Source organism: Cygnus olor, chromosome 4 (assembly GCF_009769625.2).
Source record: "Cygnus olor isolate bCygOlo1 chromosome 4, bCygOlo1.pri.v2, whole genome shotgun sequence".
In the NCBI taxonomy this organism is placed as follows: domain Eukaryota; kingdom Metazoa; phylum Chordata; class Aves; order Anseriformes; family Anatidae; genus Cygnus; species Cygnus olor.
In genome coordinates, this window is record NC_049172.1 from 33,242,451 (window position 1) to 33,269,261 (window position 26,811).

The window sequence follows — 26,811 nt, forward strand, 5'->3', positions numbered from 1 at the left end:
TTACTTTCTTTCCTTTTATGGGATGAATTAGGAAATTAGCCAAAAAATAAAAATGCCTTTCTTCAACTTCTCTGTTCTGGTAACAGTAAGAACATACCCAAATAACTTTGATAAAGGTAATTGTTTAATATTCCTTAATTTTTCAAGTAATTAACCGGGTTCACTACACTGTAAATCTGTGCGCTTCAAGTCCGAAAGGCTTGTTTATGTATCATGTACAGGGTTGTTTTGTAAAACTGTGATTTAGGATAAGAAGCACTTACAACTTTTGCTTCTGTGTTCTTTGGAGCGTTTGCTTTTGTAGCAGGGAAAATAAGTCTTGGCTCAGTCAAGAATAGCGACACTTAACTCTGATCCTATCATACCTAAGGTTTCAAAATTGGATGAAACGAACAAACAGGTATTGACCAAAACACACGTGTGTGCACGCATTTTATTTTTATCCAGAATTTCCATCAGGAATTGCCATAGACTTCCAAAGCTATTGATTTGTAAGGCCACATTTTCCCTTAAGCTTCTGAAAATTCTCTAGTTCTCCTCCTTGTTATTCTCTCATTTGAGGAAAACAAAACAACAACAAACCATCTCTTTCCCTTTTGCCTTATTTCCAAACTCTTCAGTCAATTATTCTCCAAGGAATAAGATCTCCATATCCCTCGGTGGATAATGGGATTTTAATGAGGTTCGGTGATTGAGCAGAGAAGCTAGCAGTGGCTCACCCTTGTGAAACGCCTTTCCAAAGGACACTGCTGGTGTCCAGCCTTCTGACATGACATGACCTTTTAATTTTATTTTAGTCTCATTTTTTGTTGTTGTTGTTACTACATGTTTACGGTACACTGGGGTAGTTTTCATAGTCAGAAGAACAGAGGGAACTGTAAGCAGCAACTTGTAGCACAGCTGATGTGCTGTATCTACCACACATTGTAATGGAAGAGAGGGTGCCTGTCTCTTCCCTCCCAAATCCCCAACAGCACTGTAGCTGTTTCCAGCTACGTGCTTCTGCAATTGCAGTGAAATTATTGTCATTGTCTTTGATTACTCATATCTGCTTAAAAGAAAATACAGAGACTGGTATTTTATAATTAAAAATACTTATTTTTTCTTTAAAAGATGCAGTTGTTGTCTACATGCTTAAACTTTTATTAGGTTATGTTACAATAATTTCAAATGTATCCAAATAATTATCAAAAGGAAATCTAATTTTATCAAAATGTTTAATGTAAGGTTGAAACAGTTTCAGTCTGTTCCCACTTCACCTGGCAGGTCCTTCCCACCAGTACCATTTCGCTCTGCAGTGTATTTTAGAAGTACTAATTTGTAACCAAAAGAAAAAGTTTTTAGTTTCTCTCCCCCTTCCCCCTCCCCCCCCCCCCCCCCCCGAATTACAATTGCAAAGAATTGCAATTACAAACGTGGACCAACCCTGACAATAAAATACTGCCCTAAATTGTCTGGGTTACAGATTCCAAATTCTCCCATGGAAAGCACAGAGAAATTAGCAGGTTCATGCAAGCTGCTCATTGTGTTGAAGAAAATGCAGCTTTGCAGTATTTCATTCTTGTCAGCACTGCACTTAGTTTCTAACCTGTTAAACATCTGTGTATCTTCTATCACCTTCTCAATTTCACTGACCATTGGTGTTACGTTAGTTCTGCTTTCCACGATGAGCTGTGTGGAAGAAAAATCACTGTTAAAAGGATAGCGTGGTTTTGTGCATGTCTCGCTGCTCTTTCTAGGCCAGAGGTGACCAGAGCCTACCTTAGTTACATGATGTACTCTGCTAATTGATACTGCTGCACTCCGTGGTTTATTCTGTGTTATCATGGAAGCCTAATCCTATGGTGACAAATTGCTGGGTGACATTCTTCTTATCCCTAGTCTGTCTGTATCATCTTTGGGAGGAGAGCTGCAGCCACAGGAAGACCAGCATTCCTTGCTGTAAAAACTGAAGGAAAACTAAATAGTGAAGCATCCAAGACTTAAAGTGCAGTGCAACACTTCTTGTATCATGGGCAACGTTGCAGGGCTGTGTGAATTACACTGGGGACCATTTCATGACTTAAGCCGTTTTTTGATAAGCTACTGCATCCATGACCTTCTCATCTCCGGAGGCAGCTCATGACAAAGGAAAGACAAAACAAAATGGCCCAAAGGCATCTTTTCTATTTTTTCCTTAAGCTGCGTGTTGTGGGATGGATCTCAAAAGTGCAACATAACATCCTTCTCATGATCTAAAGTTGAACAAAATGACCTTGCACATCATTGTACTTGAATGCAAGGCCTATTAACAAGAATTTCTGCACTAGAATTAGTATGAAAAAACGGAGGTGGGCATGGGGACACTAGCTGACCACATGAAGACACATGCAATGAGCCTTAAGAAAGGCAGATATTTGAAGACAAAATAGTGGGTATAAATGTGGCCAAGAGATAGTTGGAGAAGTAGTACTTTATCCCAGTGTTCCACACTCATGATACAAGATCTCACCAGGGCTTTGTATGAAATAGAGACCAAAAAAAAAAGGAAAAAAAAAAAAAAGCCCAAACACTACCACATCCGAACTTCTCAGGCTCTGAAAGGCTAGGTTTTAGTCCAGAGCATGATTAGCTTAGTAAAAAGATCATATGACAATATTTCTTGTGACTGGGGGGGCCTGGAGTGGGACCTAGCATAAGGCTGATAAGTCTGGGGATTGGACGAACCAAAAAAGATCACAGGAAAAGGTTTTAAAGGAGGGGAACATACACTAGATACTGCTCACAAAAATGTACCTTCGATACACTTACCTCTCTTGACAATTAGCAACTGTCCACTTTGCAGAAGAGATTGGATCAAGCGAGGAATAGCAGAAAAGAGCCTGTGGATATCTTCATGTACCACTCTGCATGGATTTGTTACACTAAATATTAGCACATAAGTAAGATTGAAACAGATGTCCCATTAATCCAAATAACACCTATTGCTATGTTAAGTTGTTATCTGGAGACATTTAATTTCATGACCTAATATTAACCATCCTTCAATTATTAAATTCCTGACAGTATTAAAAATGCGTCTACGCTGGCAACAACGATCTGTAATTATCATTATTTCTTGATTTTACTGTGAGGTCATGCACTGTTGGCTCTGATAGCTTCATGTCATGCACTGTTGTAACACGGGTCATTTAGGTCAAAAGAAGTAGACACTTCAGTCTTATGCCTCTAAATGTTTTCACTGCAAATTACATGATAGTAAGATAATAGAAGACTTCAGGCATCCGCATGTTTGCAGTTAATCCTGAACATGAGTAAATCTCATAAAAGGAACTGGATTAACTAGACTCTGGTGTTTTTTTCCATGTAGGATAAGGATTACAGATCACAAGATCCAAAAACACAGCTGTGTAATGTGATGTAATTCATTGTAGTTGCCTCAACCTTGGAGATGAGAGGATGAAGGTAGCTGAAGACTGCAACAATTTATTGGCAGGTTTAGTAGTGTATCGATCGCTTAAAGTCAAATAAGAGATTTTGATTTTTAAATCTGGGAGACTACTGTGAAAGTTTGCCCTCAAAATGGAGAGTGTGAGGGGGAATTAGCTCTTTCCTAAAAGAGATTCTAGGTTTTACTGTTGTATAGCATACATTCTGTCTATTTGCAATGTACTAAAGCTCTTTTCTAGCTTGTCATCTTGATCTGATTGAACAAAATTGGTCTTTTTTCATTTAAAATATATCAAGTCAACAATACAAACAGACACAACATTTCTTTTGTTCCTTTATAAAGAAGCACTTTAAGTAGCTGATCAAAGGGGCTACAGATTCTTTTAGTGAGCTTCTGGTAAACCAAGCTGTCATTTTTATGAATGGTATTTTGTATCTTACTTTGGTTTTAGGTTTTTGTGTAGCAAAATTCCATTAGCGAATGATTCTCTGCATTTCTCTTTCCTCTGCTATTTAATGTTGAATTTATGATATTGTGTTTAATAAATATTTTAGTAATGCTCCAACTGTAGCTTAAGAATGTGTTTTGCCGTCAGAATTCATTTGTGAAGCATCACCTGAAAGACACCTTTTAATTAGGGTCTCATGCCTTTAACAAGGCATGTAGCGAGTCTTAAGGCACAGGACAGACAATATAGTGGAACTCTACTCCCTTTTCAGTTAAATTGATACACTTGTACAATTTGTACAATGGGTATAAATCAATATGCTTTTGACATCTTGAGAAAACAGACAATAGCAGGATTTTCTGTGTTGCAACCATTACAGTCAGTCTGCAGTAAGTCATTTAATAATTCCAGCTTCATGTATCTGAAGGAGAATATGAGTGACCTTGCTCTCGCCCTACAAATCTTGCTAGCTCCCAGATATGGAAGTTTGGGTTTCTAGTTTGAAGCCTTTCACAAATTGCTGTTAACATCTGGGTGTTTAACAAGGAGAGGTGTTTTGTCATCGGGAGTAATTTCACTAGTAATTTTGTAGGCCATTTAACAGATTTTGCATGTTTTAGGTAAATTTAAGTTCAAGGTTAATGTATTGAAAATGGGCATTGTAAAGAGTGAGAGGTACTCCTGTAACCCTTTGTTGGCCCCTAGGTTCTTTGTATTTTAGTTAAATGTGCAATGTGGACAGACTTCTGATGCTACTGCTAGATCAAGTGATGTCTTTTTCTAGCTGAGTCTTGAAATCCTCCCCAGGAGAGAGAGAGAGATTGAGCCTGGTGATCCAGCTAATTTTCAGCACGCTGATAGCCTGCTTGCCTGCCTCATACTAACTCGACTTCCAAATGATAATACTGTGGGAGTCAGTGCTAAAAGAACCAGTCAAAATCTAATTCTTTAGTTCAAACACCGGGTTCCTTTATCCAGTGGGACCACATTCATTCCTACAAGCATCCTGATACCTAGTTTTTGATTGCTGTCGTTCAAAAACTTTGTGTTATCCCCTGGCAATGTTTGCATTGCATTGTCAATGCAGCTGTTTACCCAGAGGAGTATTTCAGGCTTTCACCCTTTCTAGCCAGTGTTTCAGGCTGTAATGCAAATCTGAAGTTTGAGACTTCTAACCTTGCTGACACTTCATGTGAAAGGTGTACATGTGTGACAGTGAGGGTAAAAGCCTTCAGGACACCTCTGGGTTGTGTTTAGAAGAATGAGTAAATGTTGGGGGTGACGCTTGTTTTACTATTGAATTCTTATTCTTTATAATAAGCCTTCAGGATTTTTAAGGGTAAAGTGTGGGAAGTTACTCTTAGTCTAAGCATACTTTTAGGGTGTGGAAAAAAATGAAGATCTTATGTTTGTGTGCTCCCAGTAGGTCAGAGATTGATGTATGAACAAGTGTTTGTCCAGAAAGCTAGTTTCCTTCCCAGGCCCTGAGGATACAGTTTCACAATTGCCACGAGCTGAGCTAACAGCATGTGCTGCTCCAGAAGGAGCGATCGTTCCCTCCTTTGGGCTGTTATCAGTGCTCATGTGGTTAGTTGGATCAGAAGGCTCATCTCCAAGGAGAAAAATAGCTGTGTCTCCATTTTACAGATGAAATGGGTTCAGCAGAGGGAAGCACAGTCAGACAATAAATCAACGGTAGAGCTGGCAGCAGGGTCTTGATAACATGACTTTTGTTGTTGACATCTAAAAAGTAGGATCATGTGGCTCATTTCTTTTTTTTTTTTTTTTTTTTTTTTTTCCTTCTGAGACCTGCATTTTGTGTTTGGTCACTTGGAGCTGGTGTAATCCCATTGGTTAAATGTGGATTTAAACTGGTGTAACTTCAGACTGGAATCTGCTTATGTGTCTGTCTTTTGTTTGTCGTGTTTTTCTGGTAAGCAGCACATGCTGTGCACGTCAGGGATGTGCCTCCCTGGAGAAGCATAAACTGGAGCAATTTTGTGCAGCAGATTTCTTTGATAGCTTCCTTGCCCCAGTAAATCATTATGTTTGATTTCTTCTTTGCAATGTTAATTTTCCCTGCTCGGTTTATACTCGTCTCTAAATGAGAAATAAAATATCACAGGTAAAGCAGAGGAATTAATGGCAGATGGGTTAGGCTTAGTTGTTGGCAATTAGGGATCTTGTGGATGTCTACTCTATTGCTACAGATGTTCGTTTTAAAGCCACCAATTCTTCACTGTTTTGCTGGGGATTTTTGGCTATTCCTCTCACAGATAGCAGTAAAGAGTTGTTGTGAAGGGAGCATCCTAGCCAAAGTTCCAGATTCCTTAACCCTAAACAGAGAAGAGGGATTTGTTTTAATAAAAGAGCACTGTGTTCCTGGTTTCTGCAAAGGGAATTTTGAAGGACTGGCTGCTTTGGTGCCCTGAACAACCCCTTCCGTTGTGTGGGCTGCTCTCCAGTGCTAATGCTAATTCATAATGGAAAATAATGCTGAGAATGAGATGGTTGTTGAAGGAATAAAGAGAAAAGGGTTCACCCTCCTCCTTCATTCAGAGGATTTCAGTGCTGCTTTGGGAGTCCTGTGAACATAAGCAAGTTTTGCTGTTCCATCACCTTTCTGAGGAGGTTCCAGTAGAAGGTACTGAGAACCATCCGGGCACAAGGCTGCTGTCCGTGTGAATTACGAGAATTGCCTGGAGTGTAAGCAACCATGGCACACCTTAGTTCTACAAGGGTAGTTTCAGGAAGCACACAATTACCCATTATTATTCTAATTATCATGCTTTCCTTTTAAAAGACATTTTGGGCAATTTCACCTTTTCCCTATAAGACAGCAATAATTCCTTTTAGAACAACCAGATGGTTTTCTCTTTAAACCCCGCAGAAAATATACAGGCTCTAGGGTGGATGGAAGCTATGGGGAGAACTGGAATTCTCTGTTTATAAGTAACATGTGAGGAGCCAAATTAATCAGGCATGGTTTTAATTCTCCTTTATGATTATTCCTTCGTTCCAAAGACGTTTAAATGACAAATAGCACATTAGATTCAGCCGGTGGATGGGAGAGAGGTCTGGAAGAGAATTCTTTCCAAAGGTATTTGTAATCGTCTCAAAAAAAACAGTAATTTTTCTAGAAGGAGGAGGAGCTGCTAGGGGAAGCCCATGGGATATGTGTCCGGGCAGAGGAGGCAGACTTGGCTGGTTGTAAACATCCAGCTCAGAAGAAGCAGTGGCTCAGGTTCTCCCCAAAAAAATCACATGTTGGTATTTCAAGAGTGCTGGAGCTGATACATGAGCTTTGGTTCCTTTCCCTAAGGATCTGTGTAGATTTCTTGTTGGACTCAGGTCAGTATCTACATTTTCCTTCACCTCTGGAATTTGAGTGGGAGAGTTCAGTTTGCGTTGTGTTGGTTTCCATGGCCTCTCTCTGATGTGCGCAAGAGGGAAGAGATGGTTACTTTTTCCATTTTTTCTCTTTTTATGTAGTGCTTACCCACTTTGTCATTTTATTTTAAGTTATTCTTTGATGTTTGCAGATCATTTCGGTACAGATAATTGGTTACTTTAAGTAGCATCTGATTTTGGCAGGTTGAACGTTGAAGCGATTGATTACGTACTCTTGAAAAGCATGATACAGTTGCATCCTGACTGTCTCATGGTAGAGAGATATTCCTAGTGAGGTCTGTCATATTGATAGCTTCTTCCATCTTGTTGTATTTATTTGGTGCTTGATGTGCGTTTTGCACAACTGTGTATTAATCTCTGGTTCTGTCATTTTTGAGACAGATTGCTGATTTTGTTACAAAATTTCTCCTTTCAAAGGTATTTTGCTCAGTGCAGGTATTTCACAATTTGAATGTAGTCCCTGTTTTGAATGTAGTCCCTGTTTGTCCTAGTTTTGGCCAGATGCAACAAACCGCAGGCTCACCTGACCGAGTACTAGCCCTTAGTAGGGCTACGAGGGCACCAGGGATGAGCTGCTTTTGTGCCTGTTCCCAACTACCTCAGCTGTAGGAAGTGAACTAAGATTCAGCAGTGCAAAGAGACATTGCCTCTTCCCTTGGAGGCTACAACCAGTGTGGTCACAGGTAGGTCCCTTGCTAGAGAGGACTGAAATTAGATCCTACACCCCTAACTGTGGAAAGTATTTGTAAAGGTAAGGGCCTTATAAGTAAGTATAGTCACATCTTAATTTTGGCAGTTGTTATAAGAGGTTTATCTTCTGTATACAGTGAACATGCCCAATCTTCTAAGGCATGAGGCAAAGACTGATTTTTAGTTAAAGAGAGGATCCAAATCTAATTATAATATTCCAACCACAAATAATGGTTACTTAGTTGAATCTCTCTGTTGATCCACAGTATAATACTTAGTTCCAGCAAAAGAAGTACATGAGTAATCTCATGTTACACTAAGCAATGTTTTTGCCTGTAATAAATGCTTGGTGGGAAGAAATAGCTTTGTTTTCTTTATTGCAGTCCTTCTATTCCATGTAACATGGACTTCTGCTTCCCCATCTCCTCACACACTGACGTTTAGTATCAGTACAGTACTGGCTCAAACAATTCTGATAGCATTTTGGGATTGGACCACATCAGGAGATTTCCCTCCTCTCCTGGGAATACAGCTTCTTATGGGCAACTGCTTTGAAAACCATCGTGTTTTTTTATTAGCTTCTTTCCACTGCCTCTTCTAAAACACTCAGCCCATGATTAGCTAAAAGCTAATCCTACTCCTAACAGGTGTAGGTTTGACATCTTGGAAGGAAGAGCACCATGTCCTGAGACAAGGACAGCGGTGACAGCCACAAGAGAGGCTTTCCAGCCACACTGTACTGCTGTGTGGGACAGACGATCGTTTGCACTGCTGCCCCATCTGTCTTCTTTTTTCTGAGGCATAACAGGGAAATGTGTTCTGTTAAAAATGAACTCTGTGAACAGACTTCCAATGCTCTCTGTTAATAATAGCATTTTTTCTGTCTAGGACAGATCTGAAATGATGACTTAGTTTTCTATATTTCCTGTAATTACTGTTCCCATACTGTCCTTTTTTTTTTTTTAATGATGTCTGTTAGTATTTGGATTGACAAGAACGCTCCTTAGTGCAGTAACTGCCTTGCTGCAGGTGCTAAACAGGTATTTTGCTTTGCATAATACAGATGTAGTTGAACGGCGATATAAAATACATTCATTAATGTTCTTGGACGAGATTAATTATAAATTGCCAAGATTGTTTTTACAGTAAAAAAAATAGGATTTTCAAATGTCATCAAAAAGTAAACATCACATTATTTATCTTTTAATTAGAGCAGCTGAAGTAACTGGAAGAAATGCCCAAGGTTTTAGACAGGCAACCTCCTTCCATCCCGAAAGACGTCTAAGGATCTGTAAAAATGGCATTTGTGGAGCAGACAAAAGGTCCATCTATTCTTATATTCTTATTCTGTCTTGCTTATGTCCAAAGCAGAGGCGTAGGAAAAAGAAGATGAGGAAACAACCAAGCATGTATTGGAAGGCATCCATGTATTCTGTCAGCATCCAGATTTACGTGACATGGGTCTCCTGAGAGAGTTGTTGCTTTGTATTTAATAGCCCTCAATGGTTTTTCTTTAATTTTTTTGAATGCATATCGGCTTTTAGCATTCACAGTGTTGTGCAGCGAGAAGTGCCATAGCTTAACCTTGTGTTGCACGCAGAGAAGTCTTTTTGGCTCTTTCGAACTTGGTTTCCTGCAACTTTTGTATAACGCTTTCCATGTTGTGTAGTGTAGGAGGCTGAGCTGTCATTCCCTGCAGAACCGTAGGATGTCTCAACTTGGAAGGGACCCACAAGGTCCATGGAGTGCAACTCCAATGGCTTTGCTACTTCTTGAGAAAATTATAATGCAGTTGTTCTGAGTTTGCGTAGGTTGTGTTAATCAATTAATCAAGTCTTAAGGAAAAGGTCACTGTTACTTCCGGAGGCCCAAAGGCGTGTTAAAAGGGGAGAGGGAAGTAAGGTTGTTGGCTGATGTGAAAAAGGTTAGGGACAATTTCCTGCCTTTGGAGTTAAGGGCATTGCTGAGAGTGGAGATTAGCAAAATTACCTGCTCTATTGTCTGGATCCAGAGCCTTTTAAGCTGTGCTGGAGATTTTAAAAAAAAAAAAAAAAAAAAAAAAATTATCTTTGTAATGATTTAGGGTGAAGGATCAGAGATTGAGTGGTTGTTAGGAGAGAAGGGTAACCCCACTGGTAGGTGGTTGTTTTGTCCTTTCAGTTGCCCAAATAAGCTGAATCTGCTACGTAGTACTTCTTTAATTTCCTCTGCCTAGTTGGCCGATGGCAGGCATATGGTGCATTGATCCAAGTGTGGGGATAAGCATGTGAAAGGCGATGTGTTAGGAGCATTTTGTGTTAGGGGGATTTTTACAGGCTAGGGAGGAGCACTGATGTCTGTGGCTCTGAAATGTCCTGGAAAGGTATTTCTTACAGATGTTGCTCCAGGAATGTCCGGTTCAGTCTGTTTTACAAGGTGTTTGTTTGCGAGGCTAAATTTGGTCGAGTGGGGAAAGGTGATGATAGTGATTATGTCTTCCAAGCTGTAACCATCCATTAGAGGCTGCAGTATTTATTATTTTGAAATGTAATTTGAGGTCCCCGATGTTATAAGGTAGCCAGGGTATATGATTGAGGGTGGAGGAAGTTCATTTTGTTGTGCAGCACATTTTCACGGTGACCTGCTCAAAGATGAGAGCTGCTTTACTGGGGAAGCGTCCCCAGTGGATAAAGGCCTTCTCCCGGCTGGTGAGGTAGGTATTTTGAGTGCTCTTAAAGCAATGTCATTGCCCATCTATGGGGGTTTTGCAGTGTGTTTGGGATAGATACAGGTTTTGTAGGTGTAGGTGTGATTTTAAGCGTTGATGGCTGATGCCTCTGTTTCACTTGGAAAAGAATTTGAGTATCTAAAAACTTGGAAGTTTTTCCCAGCTTGGGCAAAGAAAGATACTAGCTTTACCAGTATGCTATACCTTACCTACATCCTTGTACACTCAGAATAACAAGGCTGCTATTACTTAAAATAATCTGTAAAGTGTCTTTTGAGAATGGCTGACCGTAATCTCAGAGTTGCTGAATCTTTGCAAATGAATACAAAACAGTGCAGTTTAAGATCATATTTAAACTTAAGAGATAAGCATTGTAGACCTGCAGACATATGAGTGTATGGTTTGCTGTTAAACAGTGCAAATTTCTGAGGGGTGATTGTCTGTATTTTTAACCAAAATCTCTGTCAATATTTGTGGTTTTGAATAAAAGGAAGCATTTCAGTGTTTTTGGAGGCAGGGCAGGGGAAGAATGTATAGGCAAACATGCTGTTTCTCTGACTGAGCTGCATGCGGGGCACTTTCTGGAAAGACAGGTTGAGTGAAGGGTGTGGTTATGAGATGTTAATTTAAAATTTCTGTGCACTGTGCTTTCTGTAAGGGCCACTGTTGCAAGTTCATGGACCTAATGTCTTGTAGGGTGTAACTGGGTGAGTCAACAGTCCATTGGAACAAGATGTGATCGCGCATGAACATAGTTTTAACTTTTGTGATGCTTTAACATGGGAGGGTTGAAAATGAGTTTCTACTGATCGTAAATGATTATTTTATTTAAATATTTAATCATTTATTTATTTTATGTATTTAATAAATGACCACTTTAAAGCCAGTACAACTCTGTATATGGATGACCTTGTAAAATTCTTACACAAATTTTTGGCTGCTGCTTCACGTTTACAGTGTAGAAGGGTTTATGCTTTTGTTGGGTTTCTTTTTGGTCATGAGTTAGTAGACTTCAGTCTATTCTATGCATATGTATTGATAAATCTGTTTTATAGGCCATCCCTCCACAACAAATGTCTTTGCTCTCAACATATGCCTGCGATGAAAATAATGAGAAAATTCCTTTTGTTTCCTCGCTCAGTTAAAGCTTAAACTCCAGCACATTTCATGCTGCTTATTTGGCTCAGACGGATTACAAAGAAGTAGAATTAGGCGAAAGGAGCGTGACAGTCCTACATGTCAGAGGGCTCAGCATTGGCCGACACACTTAGAAATTCTCAGAGGTGCTCAGCTGATTTTTTGGAACTGAGGTCGTGCCGGCATTGAACGCTTCTCCATAATCCCACTTCTGTGGCTGCGGTTGAACTTTATGTTTTGGATGCTTCTCAAACAGCTGGCTTTTATATTACAGAACTGGAATTGTGTGCTGTTAATCTCTGACTAGGCAGAATACAGATAGTATCTTAACTGCTGAGTGTAAAAGCTATTTGCTAGTGTCCCTTGGAAGTGACACTCAATTATCAATCTGCTGGAGGCCTTAAGATGCCTCGAGATTCCCCTGCAACTCCTTCCTCACGTGTATGCCAGTTTCTTCCTTGAAGGATGCACAATAATTGAAACACATGGACCTGTATTTTCCCAACTATGTTTGCACAGGAAACAGATCTAGGCAAAATAAGAAACATCTGTGCCTTGCTCCCTCAGTTTGATTACAGCTCTGGAGTCTTTGAAGTCCGAAGGCCTTCAAGTACCTGAGCATTCTGCCTCCTCTGAGTCCTGCTCACTCCTGCAGGCAGCACCCTTAGTTCCTGCTCGTTCTCCTCTGAAGCCATGCTCTGGTGTGTTCCTGCTCCTAAGCTTCACGGCCCTTGTGTTTTCAGCAGGCCAGCAGAAATGACTACTTTGGTTGATTCCTCACCCCCAGTCTCTTATTTTTCTCTTTGTTGATCTGGAGGTAGCTGGGTTTAGTAGGGACTGAAGATACTCGCTTTCTTTTATATACACCGAAGATATTACTTTGTTGTAAAGCAGAATGTTACCTGTTTTGTTAGTATATCATTATTAATACTTCTAATCTGAGGACATTCACATACCACTTTTCCTCTTTTACAAAACTTTAAGCTTAAAGATAACCTTGCCATTATCATTACATTCTCTATGAAGTACACAGACTATTGAAGAAAGTCTAATATCCATACTTGATAATAGTTAAAGACCTGTAAAGATACCTTGAATCCTGTGGATCTGGATCAACAGGTTTCCCCATGCCTTTGTCCTGCTCATCCTTCATTATTAAAACAGGTTTTATTCATCTGTGAGGTCAATTACGAAGGTTTTGGAGCTCACTCAGCCACCAGCTTGTGTTCTGATGTACAGAGATGTATGAGGCAAGCAGGATGACCTGTCAGTGGCCGCTGAGGGCTTTGATTTGCTGACTGAAATGCCACTGCAAATAGTTGAATCAAAGAACCATTCTTGAGAAACAAGCTTCATTTCATACTATTTAACAGCAGAAGTAGGGCACTGTCATCTCATGCCATTTGCAAATGCAATAACTTTGTGGACTTTAATGGTAAAGAATTTACCTCTGAAAAAGCTGCAGTTTACAGCTAAGTCTTTTTGTCTGATAGAGGCTTCTTGCCTACACTTTTCATCCTTATTCTTTTCCCTAAATATAGTGCTCGCTGAGCCCAAATATCCTACCTGTATCACTAAGACAACTCAATGATACTTGCATTTACATTCACTGTGCTGCATTACAATGACATTTTACACTTAAAATTGTGTGTGCTTTCAACTGCTAGAAATATTTACTACCAAGATTAAATTGTCATTAAACTATTTGCAATATAATTTCTCAACTTCCATCAAGACATATTTGCAGGGGTGTCACAGAAGTGAGTACAAATTGTTGATAAATAGGTTAGATTGTAGATTCTTGGCTGTTACAGAGGGGCCAAACTCTTCAATAAGCAGGACCCTCCGTTCTTGTCATACACATTTTGATGGGAGATGAAATCCGTAAATGGACAATGAAGACTGAGAATAACTTGAATAATGCTCTGACAATTTGTCTTTCTGGAATGGGCAAGTGCATGCAGTCCTCTTTGAGGCAAGGTGCAGTGCAGCTCAGGTTGTCTGAAAGAAAATGCAAAGTGGAAAGGGGAATTCTGTCTAGCGTGTCTGTAGCTCTGGATCAGGAAAGTGTTAATTCGGGATACACATGAACTGAGTGATTCAGATTCACACTAAAATTTGGGGTGTTTTAGCTTCGAGATCTAAGCTGGACATCGTTAAGTGTGGAAGCTGTTGCATGTTGATGACTGCAGTTTGCTGCAAGGATCAGTGGGTGAAATGTTATAATTTGCTGCTTTGATCTGCTTTTACTTCCTTCCAGTGTCCTGCCATAAAATTGAAGGTTCAGTGGCTGAAATACCATCTCCAAGTACGACAGTGACAAGCACATGAATATGGAATAAGTGGCTGAAGCAATAGCTAGAAAGCCATTTCTGAAACCATCTCCCTACACTGATCAATGCGAGCTGTTCTAATTAGCTGAGCAGCTGGGTTTTAGCTGCTTCTTAACTACGTCCTCGCTTATCCAGGCAGTGGGAAGTCACAGTTGCTCTATTCATTTAGTGATGCAGAAGCAGACATCTTCAGCATAGTGATGAGGATTGAATTGTAACTGGGCTTAATTACTGCTTCAGGATTGCTTGCTTTTGGGGCCAGGCCCAACAGAGGTGAAGTGGTACCAGGGTGAGTCTGATTTCCTAGATCTGTAGTATTGAGCACTTGATTTCTTAGGTGACTGGATCTTTATTAGTTCCTGCAGGGCCATGGGGTGCAATACCCCATTACCTAGCAGGGAAGGTGAGGGTGCTGTCTTCATGTTCCAGAGCGGCCACGATGGTGCCAGGCCACTGCCAGCTGCTTTCTGCTGGTGCTCGTCTGATCTCCCAGCGAGCCAGTCTGGGCAACCAGCAAGAGCAGAAAACCAAACCACAACAGTGAATCAGCTGATGCTGAAGGGCGAGAAGAACAGCTGACCCGAGGCAGAGCCAGCGTTTGGTGATTTGCTGTCCGATCAGTCGCACGTTGGAAGTGAGTCACGGGCTAAAGGTCGGGTTTTGTGCATGGAGGCTGAGCTGCTTCCCACAAGGACAGCCGCTGGCCTCCCTGGCTGCCCCTTCTCACCACTTCTTGCATCACCCTGGTGCTCATGGGGAGCTACAGCCAGCTGGAGCAGTCAGCCTGTCTGCCTGAAAACTAAGTGGGGTGTTTGTTATTAGCAAAATCACATGGCTGATCCAGCAGACGTGGCCATGTCAGCACCAGCACAGGAGGGCTGGTGGAAATGGAGAGCCTGTACTGGCTGTGCATTCTCTGTTTGTCTTATACCAAGGGAGAAACTGCATCTCGGGTCCGTGTGTCACGTAAACTAACAGCTCTGTCCTTGGCCTGCCATCTGCGTGGTGGTAAACTCAATCTTTTGCACCAGCCTTAATTTTACTGTAGAAATACTAACATCTTTCTGGAACTCAGTCTGCGGTGAAATCATTATATTTTGAATATTTTGTTTGGAATAATGTTTTCTAAATAATGTTAACAGTTTCCTAATAAGCTTTAAAAAGATTACATTGTGGTACGTTGGCTGTTAGGAAGGTAGCATGATTTCTAGTGGAACTGAGAGGAATAGATCGTGCCTTTCATTATTCTAGTGTTTTACCTCACAGTGATTTCAACATCAGCTATTGAAAAATTCTTGGCTGGCATTCCAAGAAGTCACAAGATATTAAAAATAACAATGTTTTAACTTTTTAAAGTGCCTGTGTAAAGAGTCAATAATTATCACAACTGAAAATGTGTTAAATGCCTTTTACGCAGGTGTGTGAACCAAAGGACAGATGTCTTGAGAAAAATCCTATATAATGTGATGTGAAGGATAAATCTTTGGAGCAGATGCTTCACTATATTTGTTTTCTAGAACAAGTGATTGTCCTTTTTCATTTTTTTCTCACCAGAAAAATCTCTAGAGCGATGTATGAAATAGTTCAGTTAGATTTCATTTTCATTCATTTCAGATGTATGAAATAGATCAGTTTTCCTGTAGAATACTCATCGTTATGTCAGCTCTGATAAAGAAACCAAAGGTCTCCCTTCTGCTAGAGGGAGGTTCTTGTGGGAGCAGGCTCTGTGGAGGGTTGCACGATTCCCGCAGAGCACCCCATGCGTGCCACAGAATAGGAGGGTGGGTGGTCGGAGGTGGATAAAGGAGGGGTGCTGAGACAGGACCATAGCTTGGGATGTCTTCTGTATCCCAAGCAGTACTGCAGCCCATAGGGCAGAAGTCTGTAGGTAGCCTGGGGAACCCCTCCTACATTGGTGCGGGTGTGCTTACAGGCAGGAGGGAGGAATCACAAGCCAGCACTGCCTGTGGCCTCCAGCAGCAGGCAAAGCCCAGCACGAGTCTGTCAGTGCTCAGGAGCAGAGCCGGCAGACGTGTCCCTGAGGTGGCCTCAGCTGCGCTGGAGCCACTGCTGCTCCTGAAAAGCTGAAAGATCCCTGGGCAAAATACAGACCCTCCCAGCAGGCACAATTCCTTCTGCTGGTTCAGAGACACCTCTGTGGTTCGAACCCCGTGCTGCTTCCATCTGCTGCCTGGGGGCTGCTGCCTTGGTTCAGGAGTCACCCCACAGGAGCAGGCCTTCAGGTAGGGCTGCAACTGGTGACAACTTCATTTCCCCGATGAGCGGGCTTAAAATATGCTTTAGAAGCATTTTCCCTAAGTGTTTATATTTGGGAAATCTGTCCTTGAAACCTAGAATAAAGCCCGCAGGAGGAGTGAGGAGGTGTTTAACATCTTCAGACGAATCATTCCAGGTTCTTTATCTTTCAGAAAGGGTGACCAGTGGGACACTTTTCATATCACTACTGACTTGAAGTACCTGACTGCTTTCAGCTAGCAAGTTCAGCAGCTTTAAAGGTCCCCTCTGAACCTATCAAGCCAGTTTGTTTGGATGCCCAGAGTTGGGCTAGTTCCCCCTTCTGAAGGGCTGGCTTGGGAAGCACAGCAGAGCTGCTGCTTCAGTTGGAAATGGAACAAAGTTTGTGCTTTAAGTTAACAGTGAGTGAGGTCCAGGCTAAATCAGATGTCAAAAGAATTGCTCCGCTTGTCCTCTGCTGCCTGGTAAACAGAATGGGGGCAGCGCGAGTGGTTTGCATCTGTACTCACTCCATATTAGGTGTGGCTGGGGGGGTGTTTGAGCTAATGTTTATCAGGCTTTTATGCAATGAAAGTGCCTGCTTCCTGCTGTCTGTTCTGTTTTCTTCCAGCAATTTGAGTTTGGAGTTGTCTGTGCACGCTGCAGGGCAGTGCAGGAGCTGCTGTCCCCCTGCGGGCTGGCTGTTGCCATGCCATCCCCTCCATCGGTCTGGCGTAACTGTCGGGAGAGTTGTGCTGGGACCAGGATCACAGATCCCATGCAGATTAAACTTCTTACTGCTTCTTTTTGTCCTTGACACGAGCATTTATGGTTTGGTTTTGTATGTGTGTGTGCGCACTTTGGTTTACTGCTCTGCTTTACAGACAGGAGGAGGAGGTGGGAAAGAGGCAAGGACTCCATTCAGCAGACTCACTGCTGCAGCTCCTACCACATCAAATAGGAGAACTAGATTTGATTTGGTTATGCTAATTTTTCTGGATTCCTTGAGAGAAAATGTGGTCATTAACTGCAGGGCAGAGGAGGGCAGTAGCAACCTTATCACTCCTTATTTTGCAAGATGGGATGGGAGACCAGGAATTGTTGCCTGCGTAACAGGGTGGGGTTAGCTCAGCATGAGGTATGGGCAAAATCACAGGCTGCCCTAAGAACAACATCTTACTTAAATTACTGGGGATTTGTATGTAACAAAGTTATGGTATTTGCAGTCCCCTTACAGGGTTTCGTGGGAAAGACAATAAAAAAGAAGAAGAAATTGTAAATTAAGTCCCATTTCTTGGCTTTTAAAGGGCTTAAATAATTGTAAGTTAAATGTGATTCAAACTCTCCTGTGGATAGCAAATGTAGTGCTTTGCTAGAAGGGAGGAAGGGTGTTGATGGTGACCTGTTAATGGAAAGTGGGAAAGAAAAACTATCTGGTAACAGTTTGCTTTGCCTGTGAGTTCATAAATTTTCAAACAGAACCATATTATCTTGGGTTCTGAATTATACAGATTGTTGCATGCTTGAACTGCCTTGCTGATGATGTATTTGTACTTCTGCTTCACCAGGTTGGTTTCATGAAAGGTCTTTGCACTTTGATTTTAAGATCTTTTCTATACTCTTCTGGTCAGTATAATGCACAGAAAACTTGAACTTATGCATATATGATGACTCCTATGAGTTCTAGCCAAAGATACGTGCTCACATCTAAAAGTGCTCATCAAATTCTGAGGCAAATTGGAACAGTTGAAAGTGCTCTTGCCAGATGAAGAAAGAACTTAACCTGCTCCATTTGGGTCTTACTGATACTTGAGTATGTACAACTTATAGATTTCCTAATTTCCTGCAGTAGAATTTAACAAACTGTTGAATTTTGAGTATGGAAAGTATTTGTTCCTCCAAAAGATTTCAGATTCATGTTGCCAGACTTCAGTCTCCTTTCTACCAGTACTAAATATAATTAAAATCCTGAGTATTGTAGTTATTCACAGCAATGAAGGCAGAAGAATAAAGTTTCAAAAATGAACATCCAACAGAAAGAGAGTTGAGTTAGAAGGAAGAAAAAAAGACAAATTGGGTACATCAGGGAGGAACATAAAACTAAAAGTGTTTCTTGAAGATAAGGCTGTATTGTGATGGAATATTTTGAAGGAAAGCAAGAATCCTCTTCTGCTGAGAATGTGCAATAAAATATGACTGATAGAAATGTTTTCTAATGCGGCTTTGCTAGCTGTGTGGAGAGGGGCCAAGCCACAGTTGAACTGTTTCTGAAACCAGACAAATAAGCATTGTTTATCCTAGACTAGCCAAAGTATTTCAGAAGACAGTTCGGTCAGGGCAACATTCATTTCTAGTCTTAATTAGTTTTCTGAGTGAATGTAGAGGGAGGACATTTTTCATCCAAGTTCTTTGTAAGTGTCTCTTTATTCTCTCCTCCAACCCTGCTATTCTTCATCCCACTGGTGGAGCTGCAGCCAGCAGCAATCGCAGTGGAAGTGCAGGCGGCGCCAGGCTGAGCGCTGACCGTGGCTGAGCGCTGCATGCCTGCCCTGTGACAGTGGTCACAGGATGCTTATGCCCTCCCTGCACCAACCTTCCTGCTCCTACTGCTGCTACTAATGAAGGCTCTGGTGCATGGTTTCCGGAAAATGCTTGATTAGCATGTCTTTCTGTTGTAATTAAGATACTGTGTTAATTTGAACCACATATAGTCTATTTTCAGCCTCTTAGAAGTGCTGAATATTCTTCTAAAGGAATCTCCAAGTATTCTTTACATACTGTATCAAAGAAAGAAAGAACCTTTTTCTGAAGTAGATTTATGTTTGTGGTTTGTTTGTTTTTTAATCTCCTCTCTAACTTTGTACACGTGGCAAGTTTATTTATATATTCATCAACTTAGCAACACTTGGTAAAAATGGTAATCTCAGGTTACTTTTAATGTGTACCTGCAAAAATAGTAAAGGCTGCTACATCTGTTAAATAAGATGTTCGGGAGAGAGACATCAGAAACCTTAGTCTTACCAAGAAAACAGATGAGTTAGCAAAAGGAAACATTTTTCTGTCCTTGTGTACCAACAATTTTGTAGTCATGTCTTCCTGTCTAACCCCACCCCGAGTTATTACTGAAAAATGCAACTCCAAATGAAAGTGAAGATCAATTGTTAAGAAATTGTTAAAAATATTTAACAGAGGGGCTGTAGGTGTTTACTTGGCTGTGTAAATTTTCTTTATTTACAGGAATGTTGTCATTAAATGCTAATAATCTGACAGTATACACACCCACATGGGCTTTTCTCCAAGTTTTCCAGTCAAATGAGACAGAATGTGAACTTGAACACACAGTTGAGAGAACAAATGGTTTTCAAAATTGGCTTTCTATCTTTTCAGAGTCTTTAAGCTAAGCTGCAACCTGCTTTTCATTAGAAGGGGTTGGGTGTAGTTGTATACTCCAAGAGTTTTGGACAAGTTTCTGTTAGGATAGCAACCTGGGGGAAAAAACAATTTGGCAAGCCCAGTACAACGTATAGGGAATCTCAGCATGACCTTACTTAGTTGTTTCCTCTTTGAACCATTAACCACTTTGTAATCATTTGTTCTTCCTTCATTAAGCCAAGGACCCTTGTCATCCATAAGAGCAGCAATCAAGAGATGTAAGTCTATTTTTCTTACTTTTTGAGAGTCATAATATTGTAAGATTGCTACATCTTAATTTTTAGTTAACTTTTAACTTTAGTTAACTGGTTAACTTTTTATGTGAAAAGAAAGCTGCCAGTAATGTCTGTCTTTTTTTTTTTTTCCTCCTCGTGTTAGACCATCTTTTTGCTTTGCTGATGGTCTGTTCTTTCTTGCCAGTTACTAACATTTTCTTACTTGTGCACTAGAGCATTTGTGTGCAGATATGATCCATCTCTGGAGAACCTGGGTTATGTATGCCCAGTTTTTCTCCACTGACAAAACAGAAGTTCGTTTCATTTCAGCAGAGTAATTTCAGGAGAAATCCGTAGCACCTTTTCATTGGCTGTATTGGGGATGGCATTAGTTGCATACACATGACTCATTTCAAAAATAAGTGAATATTTTGTAATCTTGTATGAAAGTACAATCTTTTCTTCACTGATTTTTTTTAACTCCTCTTTCTCTTTCCCCGCTCATGATATTTTAAGATAGAGAATTTCTTCAGCTGCATTCTCTGAAGTACTTTATACTGTTTCTTTTTCTCCCTTTTTCATTTTTATTCCATTTCTGTCCATGATTTCAGTTTGGTAATTTCAAAACAACCCTGAGGATTCTGCCACAGGGAGGAAATACATTAGTGTGTATGATTTGTTTCTACTGATTTGTTTCCCTGGATCTATTAGTCACGGGCTCATTAGTATGGATTAGGTTGGAGGTAGTCAAAGGGGATCATGAAAGCTTTATTCAGAGCAAGTCTACATGATGCTGTAGTTAAAATGCAGCACTTTATCTGTGCTATTGCTGCCACAAATAGGATACTGGAAAACAGAGAGCACCAGATCACAGAGGGCCTTTGTCATGGAGTCAGGAATTGATTCAGACCACCTAAGCTCCAGACCCTCATCTAACTGATAAACTGTGTAGAAGATCATGAAGTAATTGATATATGTATGGTTCTGAAAATGCAGTAGCAAGAGATGCCTTCTTTTGAGGCACAAACAATTTAAAAAATCAGTTCAAAAAATTCTAGTCAAGAAGCCCTGACACGTTATATAATTATACTTAATGATATTAATATGTGAATAACCATGATAAAATATAAATAGTATGTGAATTCTACAGATAAGCTAGAAAAAAATCTCCATGCACATATCAAGGCATTGTACGTAAGACCATGGTTATATGTATATGCCAGTAGCCATACCTGAAGATGGATCTAAATTAAAAATGGACCCTGAATAATTCCTAACTCTGCTTGCCATTAATCTGGAAAAAGTATGGTATTCGCTGGAAAAATATTTTTCCTCAGCAGTGCTAGAAATTTTTTTCTTAATCACAGCTTTGGTGGGCTGTATATATCTAATTTTCAAGAAACACAACAGGTATCTGCAGGGTTTCAACTTTACAACCTATGAACAATGCTTAAACTCACTTTATACTGGTAGATCTCTCCTTGTCTTGTGGCCAAAGAGGAAGAGGGTTTATTTTCCTTTTGGCCACTCTGACTACAACTCTGTATAAGAAGATGGTGTCATTTTGCTTCCGTTGTTTGATAGCCCAATAGAATTCAGAAAAGTGAACCCAAGGTGCTTGAAGAAAGCAAGCACATGAAAATGAGATGTTCTCAGGAGTCGTTTTTCATCTGACCTCTTCAAAAGTTACCCCTGGGTTTTTAATGATGATCTCAGCTGAGAACACACCACTAAAGCCAGCTCACAATGAAATCAGTGGAATGATTTTCACGGACACCCAAGACAGCAACATGCCAAAGAAAATAAAAAGGAGCAAGCTAAGTGCTGCAGTAGTGATACAAAGGGGAATGGGGTTTTTGCTCCCTTCTCCAATATTCCAGAACAGGGGGGCGTTAAGGAGTGGGGCTGCAAAGGCAAGTCTGCTGCCATAAAATATTGGAAGAACCTGTAAACTTGTTCCATTCTCATTCTGTCCTAAGCAAATATGTGGCTGAATGAAGGATGTGTAACAGCTTGTACGCACTTTGAGGCTGTGGCTTGTCATTTGGCAGTTTTGCAGCCGTTTTTGGCTGTGCATTTTGTTTGTTTTCATTTTTGTTTTGTTTTGCTTGGGGGCTTCCTAGGTTCTTTTGGCTCCCATTTTTTCCTAACCAGATCAATTCCATGACCTCATTCTCTCCCCATCTGCACAAACATTTGGGCTGGCATAATGCAGGGACTGGTGCAGAGGCAGGAACATACAGCCTGAGGAAAGGTGTGGGAAGGAGTGAAGTATCTTCATAAATCGCTTCTGTCAAATTTGAGTGAAACTGCAGGCTTTCCCTAAGGGTGTACTTACACAGATTTTATTCAGCAGCAATGCCAGCCTCTCTGGTGCCTAGCAGTTCAGTCAGCTGTGGGAAGGTATTTTATCTCACTGTGGGTGGGGAGAGGAATCCCCATCATGCTCCCCCCCCCCACCTCCGCCCCAGATAATTTTTGACCAGTTCCCTCACTGAAGTTGTCCTAAGAAGAACTGGAGCCAGGAAGGAGAGGCAGAAAACAGATTGCTGCTGGGGGGACACACTGCTTCCCCTGTGCTGCCAGTGGTCTGAGCCCAAGGTGAGCAGGGTCAGGGAGATAAAATGGACAAAAACTGTACAGAAAGTGCTTAGTTTTACGTGGATTTAACATTCTGAACTCACTCACTGTGAGGTCATATAAGTGCTAATGTTGGTTCAAGAGAGGGAACAAAAGTCTCTCTTTTGAAGAGGAATTGGGCAGCATCTCTTTTAGCTACATTCAAGCATTAAATCAGTGTAGCTCTAAGGTCAGACAGCCTGACATTTCTCTGAGGTGCCTGGAAACAGAACTAGAAGAAAAGGAGCAAGACCTCCCCCTTGTGCCAAGAAATAGTTCAGGAGAAAAGCCTCAAGCCTGTTATTTCAGAGACGTGTGAAAATTTCCCAGTAGTTTGAAACTCCACTTTTACATAAATAGTGTTATCAGATCTTGGATGAAATTAGGCTTTTCTGGTTTAGGCTTGAGTATTACCTCATCATTTTAGCACCCCCTGAAGAGTGCATCTCTGCATGCATGCAGCACCCTCACTATTGCAAAGGCCCTAAGTGTGACCTCTTGCATAGAAGTAGTCTGTCAGCTCTGCTGGTGTATTGCATAGCAGGTAAGGGAAGGAGTGTTTGCTCACAATTGTGGCTCTCTCCGAGACCATAAGGTATAACCTTTTATCCCCAGGCAGCTATTCAGGGAGAAGAATAACTTCTCAGTCAAATAGTCTGCTTACTTCATAGTATTGGTGGTAGACATTTCTAGCCTGGTGTTGGAAAAGCATTGAGGGAAGCTGTATTTTTAAATATTAGCACATTTGCTTGTTGGAGAAAGTAATATCATTACTTTAAAACCCATTGATAACAGTTAATGTGAATTAACTGAAACAGTTAATTGGAAGAATCATAAAATCATTAAGGTTGGAAAAGACCTCAAAGATACCTGGTCCCACTGTCCCCCAGCCACCAATATTACCCACCAAACCATGTTTACTGACAGCTGTGGGAAGGGACAATAAATAAAAATCATCAGAAAAATTTGAAGCTTCATTTCACGCAAGGTTTGGGCTATTTGAGGCTATGGTTCCAATCTTTAATGGAAAATGGAACTTGCTTTTAAAGCAGTCTGCAGTGACAAAGCTGTTCAGTATTTCATACAGATTTGCTAATGGAAGTACACAGATATTATTATGCAGTGTTTCTTTTGTGGAAGCACTCAGTGCTCACAGCAGGAGGGTATCTCTGAGCAGATCCTTGAATGAACTTCAGAGTTTCCTCTATATTGCCTGAAAAAGTTGCCTGAAAGACTGTAAATTCTAGCCCAGCTCTTTTCAAAGAACTCAAAAGTGCATGTCAGACTTCAGTTGCCACCAGCTCATCTGTATCATTGCAATTTACGAGTTTGTGGGGTAAGGGCTGTTAGAAAGTGTACTTATACAGGCATCTTAATCTCGGAGTTTAAAGTGCTTCCAGCCCCATAATCTGTGTGTTTCAAACAGAAATGAAATGCCAAGTTCACTTGAAATATACAACCCAGAGAAGGGACTGTAGAGGAAAAACATTCTCAAACATAAGCATACAGCACAGACAGTACCCTGCACAGCCAAAAATATTTAACCAGCTTTATCCACTTATTTACGTACAAAGAATGAATCTAAGTCACTCATCTGTTCCCTGCTTACAGTATTACCATTAATCCTTTACTCACTTGAAATCTGCTATAATAGGTTAAAAACTGTTTGTTTGTTTTTCAGTGGAAAAACATTTGGATGCCTCATTGACACTAATGGAAATAAATATCTCTAGTGACAATATTATGGGTCGATTTGACATTCTTTCTTTCCCTTGAGACCAATAAAGTTATAAGAAGAAAATGTGTGGATTTTATGTGCTGGGTTTTCCTGTCCCACCCCTTCTTTAACCACTTTGCTTACCTTTTACTTAAAAACCACTAAATCTATGCTCCTGAAAATATTAACACTTCTCAACCACAGCATTTTGTAGTGTGGAAGTGGGGGATTCTATTTGTCAGTATGCAAATCCGCACTGAAATACATTTATATTGACTCCCCTAATGGAGGAAATGTTTTTTTTAAATCTTTAAGCTGTCATAATTTGAAATCTGAAGGAAAAATTAATAGCACGCTTTCTCAAGGCAATCCCCGAAGGGAACAAAGAACAGACTTACAGTATCCAAAGACCACTACTGCCTTGGTACTCCAAGGAATACTTGAGCAGAAGATGCAGTAGGTTTCACCTCTGTTCCTCCTGTGGATTTAAGAGCTTCCAAAGTAAAATGCTATAGAAGTGTGGTCCTAACAAAAATAGGAAAGCAAAAAAAGGGGAGCGATTGATGGAAGGAGGGAAGAACTTAGTTGAGGTCCCTAAAAAACAAATGTTTTTATTAAATGCTTGTGCAGATGATTCCATGAGTGTTCAGGAGTTTTTGTTTCAAACAGCAGAATGGGCACATTTTGAAAACATAAGTAATGGTGTAGGTGTTACTCCTTTTTGAAAGGATATTTTTGTATCTACTAGTGAAGTTATTTTTATATAAATAATGTTAATGTGTTGCTTTGAAGTGAGTTTACTTGTTTAGTTGAAATTTTTGTACAAAAAATGTTTGGATTTGATGGATTATGTAGATTTGTATGCCTCACTGTAGTTTTTTAGCTTCTCTTTAGAAAATAAAAAGGTCTTAAAGATATATTTTTTTTAATTGTTCTAATAACTGTAATAAATAGAATTATGTCTAGAGTCTCATGGGAGAAAATAGTATGTAGTCTTTATCTAGAAATGAAGAGAGATCGGAAGAAACTGACAGGTTTATCAGTTTAGTTTTACATACCTCACTAATTAGCTTTAATTTCTAATGCCCTTACCATTTGGATGTACGCCGAACAGTTATATTAAATACGTTTACCAAATGAACACTTTCTTCCATCCTCTTTGTAAAACTAAATGTGGAATAGGTTGGTTTGGTTGTTTGGGGTTTATTTTGTTTATTAGTTTTCCCTTTAATGTGGGGGTAGGATGAATGCTGTGTTAAGGTCTGTGAACAGGAAAGTGAAGGTGAGGTGTTAGGTAGGGGATTTGTTTTTTACAGAAATGAGTTAGAAGATGAGCAGTTATGGCTGAAATTTTGAGGTATGCCTCTTACCTAGGTCAGCATGCCTGACTGTACCTCTTTGTTAGGTGCGGCTGTGAATTGTGGGATCCCAGTTTCTTGCTGTCTGGATCAGCTCCTCAATGTCACCCAATATTTTTGGAGAGGAAAAAGCACAGACCCAAATAAACCATGAATTTAAGCTAAATAAAGCATTCAAAGAGATTTGACTTCCCCTCCCCATGTTCGTACATTGGCACTTTGTTGAGCAAAACAGTGGACTTTCCCATATTCAGTTATATTCTTCACGGTTAATTTGTGGCAGGGGAAACTTCTGAACACCCATTGTTAAAATCAGCGTGGAACTAGAAATAAAATCTGCTTTATTTTAGTTTTTTAAGACACTATATTGTGAATAGACGTTATAGTTGTCCTTTTAAATCTTTGGCACGTGTGCTGTCCTTGTGTGACTAACCCATTTGATCATGGTTTCTGGCACTCTGGAGCCTTGGTTTGTTCTCCTTCACCCCCCTCTTCCTCTTCTGTAACCCCTTCTTTTTTTCCTCTAGCACTCATGAATAGTGCACATCAAAAATGCCCCGTGGAAGAGGTATGTCTGACACACCACCCTGCGATTCTTAAATCAAGTGCGCTTTGCTGATTTCAGATTCCAGCTCTGAGTCTTTGGCACAGGAACAGCACAATCATCAGCTTCTGTGCAATAAGTCTCTACTACTTCTTAAATTGTCCTTGCTATGCCAAAATTTGTCCCTCAGATAACTTTCTTTGCCCTTTGAAGACATCAAAATGAAAACATAATGTGGCCATTGAAAAAATCATTTGAATACAAATATGGCAAAAATAGAAAAATCAAGGGGTCAGGATTTACTCTAACTTAAAACACTTTTTTTTTTTTTAATGTTGCTAACTTTTAGTGCAAAAGTGATTAAACTTTAGGAAACATTAATTTTTTCTTTTTACATAAAGGAAGGTGAAATACCTTAGATTTTGTGCCTTAGTACTCTTTCCTTCTTTAAAACTAACAAAAAAAATAAAAAAGAGATTAAAGAACACATCTCAGAAATGAGCTATCAAAAACAAAGCCAGATATGCTTAACACT

The 26,811-nt window shown here is 40.2% G+C and overlaps 1 protein-coding gene across 5 annotated transcripts in view; it reads left to right on the forward strand.

The window, feature by feature from the left end:
* SH3D19 (SH3 domain containing 19) overlaps positions 1–26,811 on the forward strand; it is a 79,995-nt gene that overhangs the window by 18,686 nt on the left and 34,498 nt on the right. For 2 of the 5 annotated variants that reach the window (XM_040556650.1, XM_040556649.1), the window contains 2 exons: positions 20,001–20,041; positions 26,260–26,300. In XM_040556650.1, coding sequence (XP_040412584.1) covers positions 26,285–26,300 — 16 coding nt within the window. In that variant the 5' untranslated portion in view covers positions 20,001–20,041; positions 26,260–26,284. Of the gene's footprint in view, positions 1–7,048; positions 7,230–10,357; positions 10,672–20,000; positions 20,042–26,259; positions 26,301–26,811 lie in introns of those variants that run through there. The other 3 variants (XM_040556651.1, XM_040556648.1, XM_040556646.1) reach the window with 3 other exon arrangements.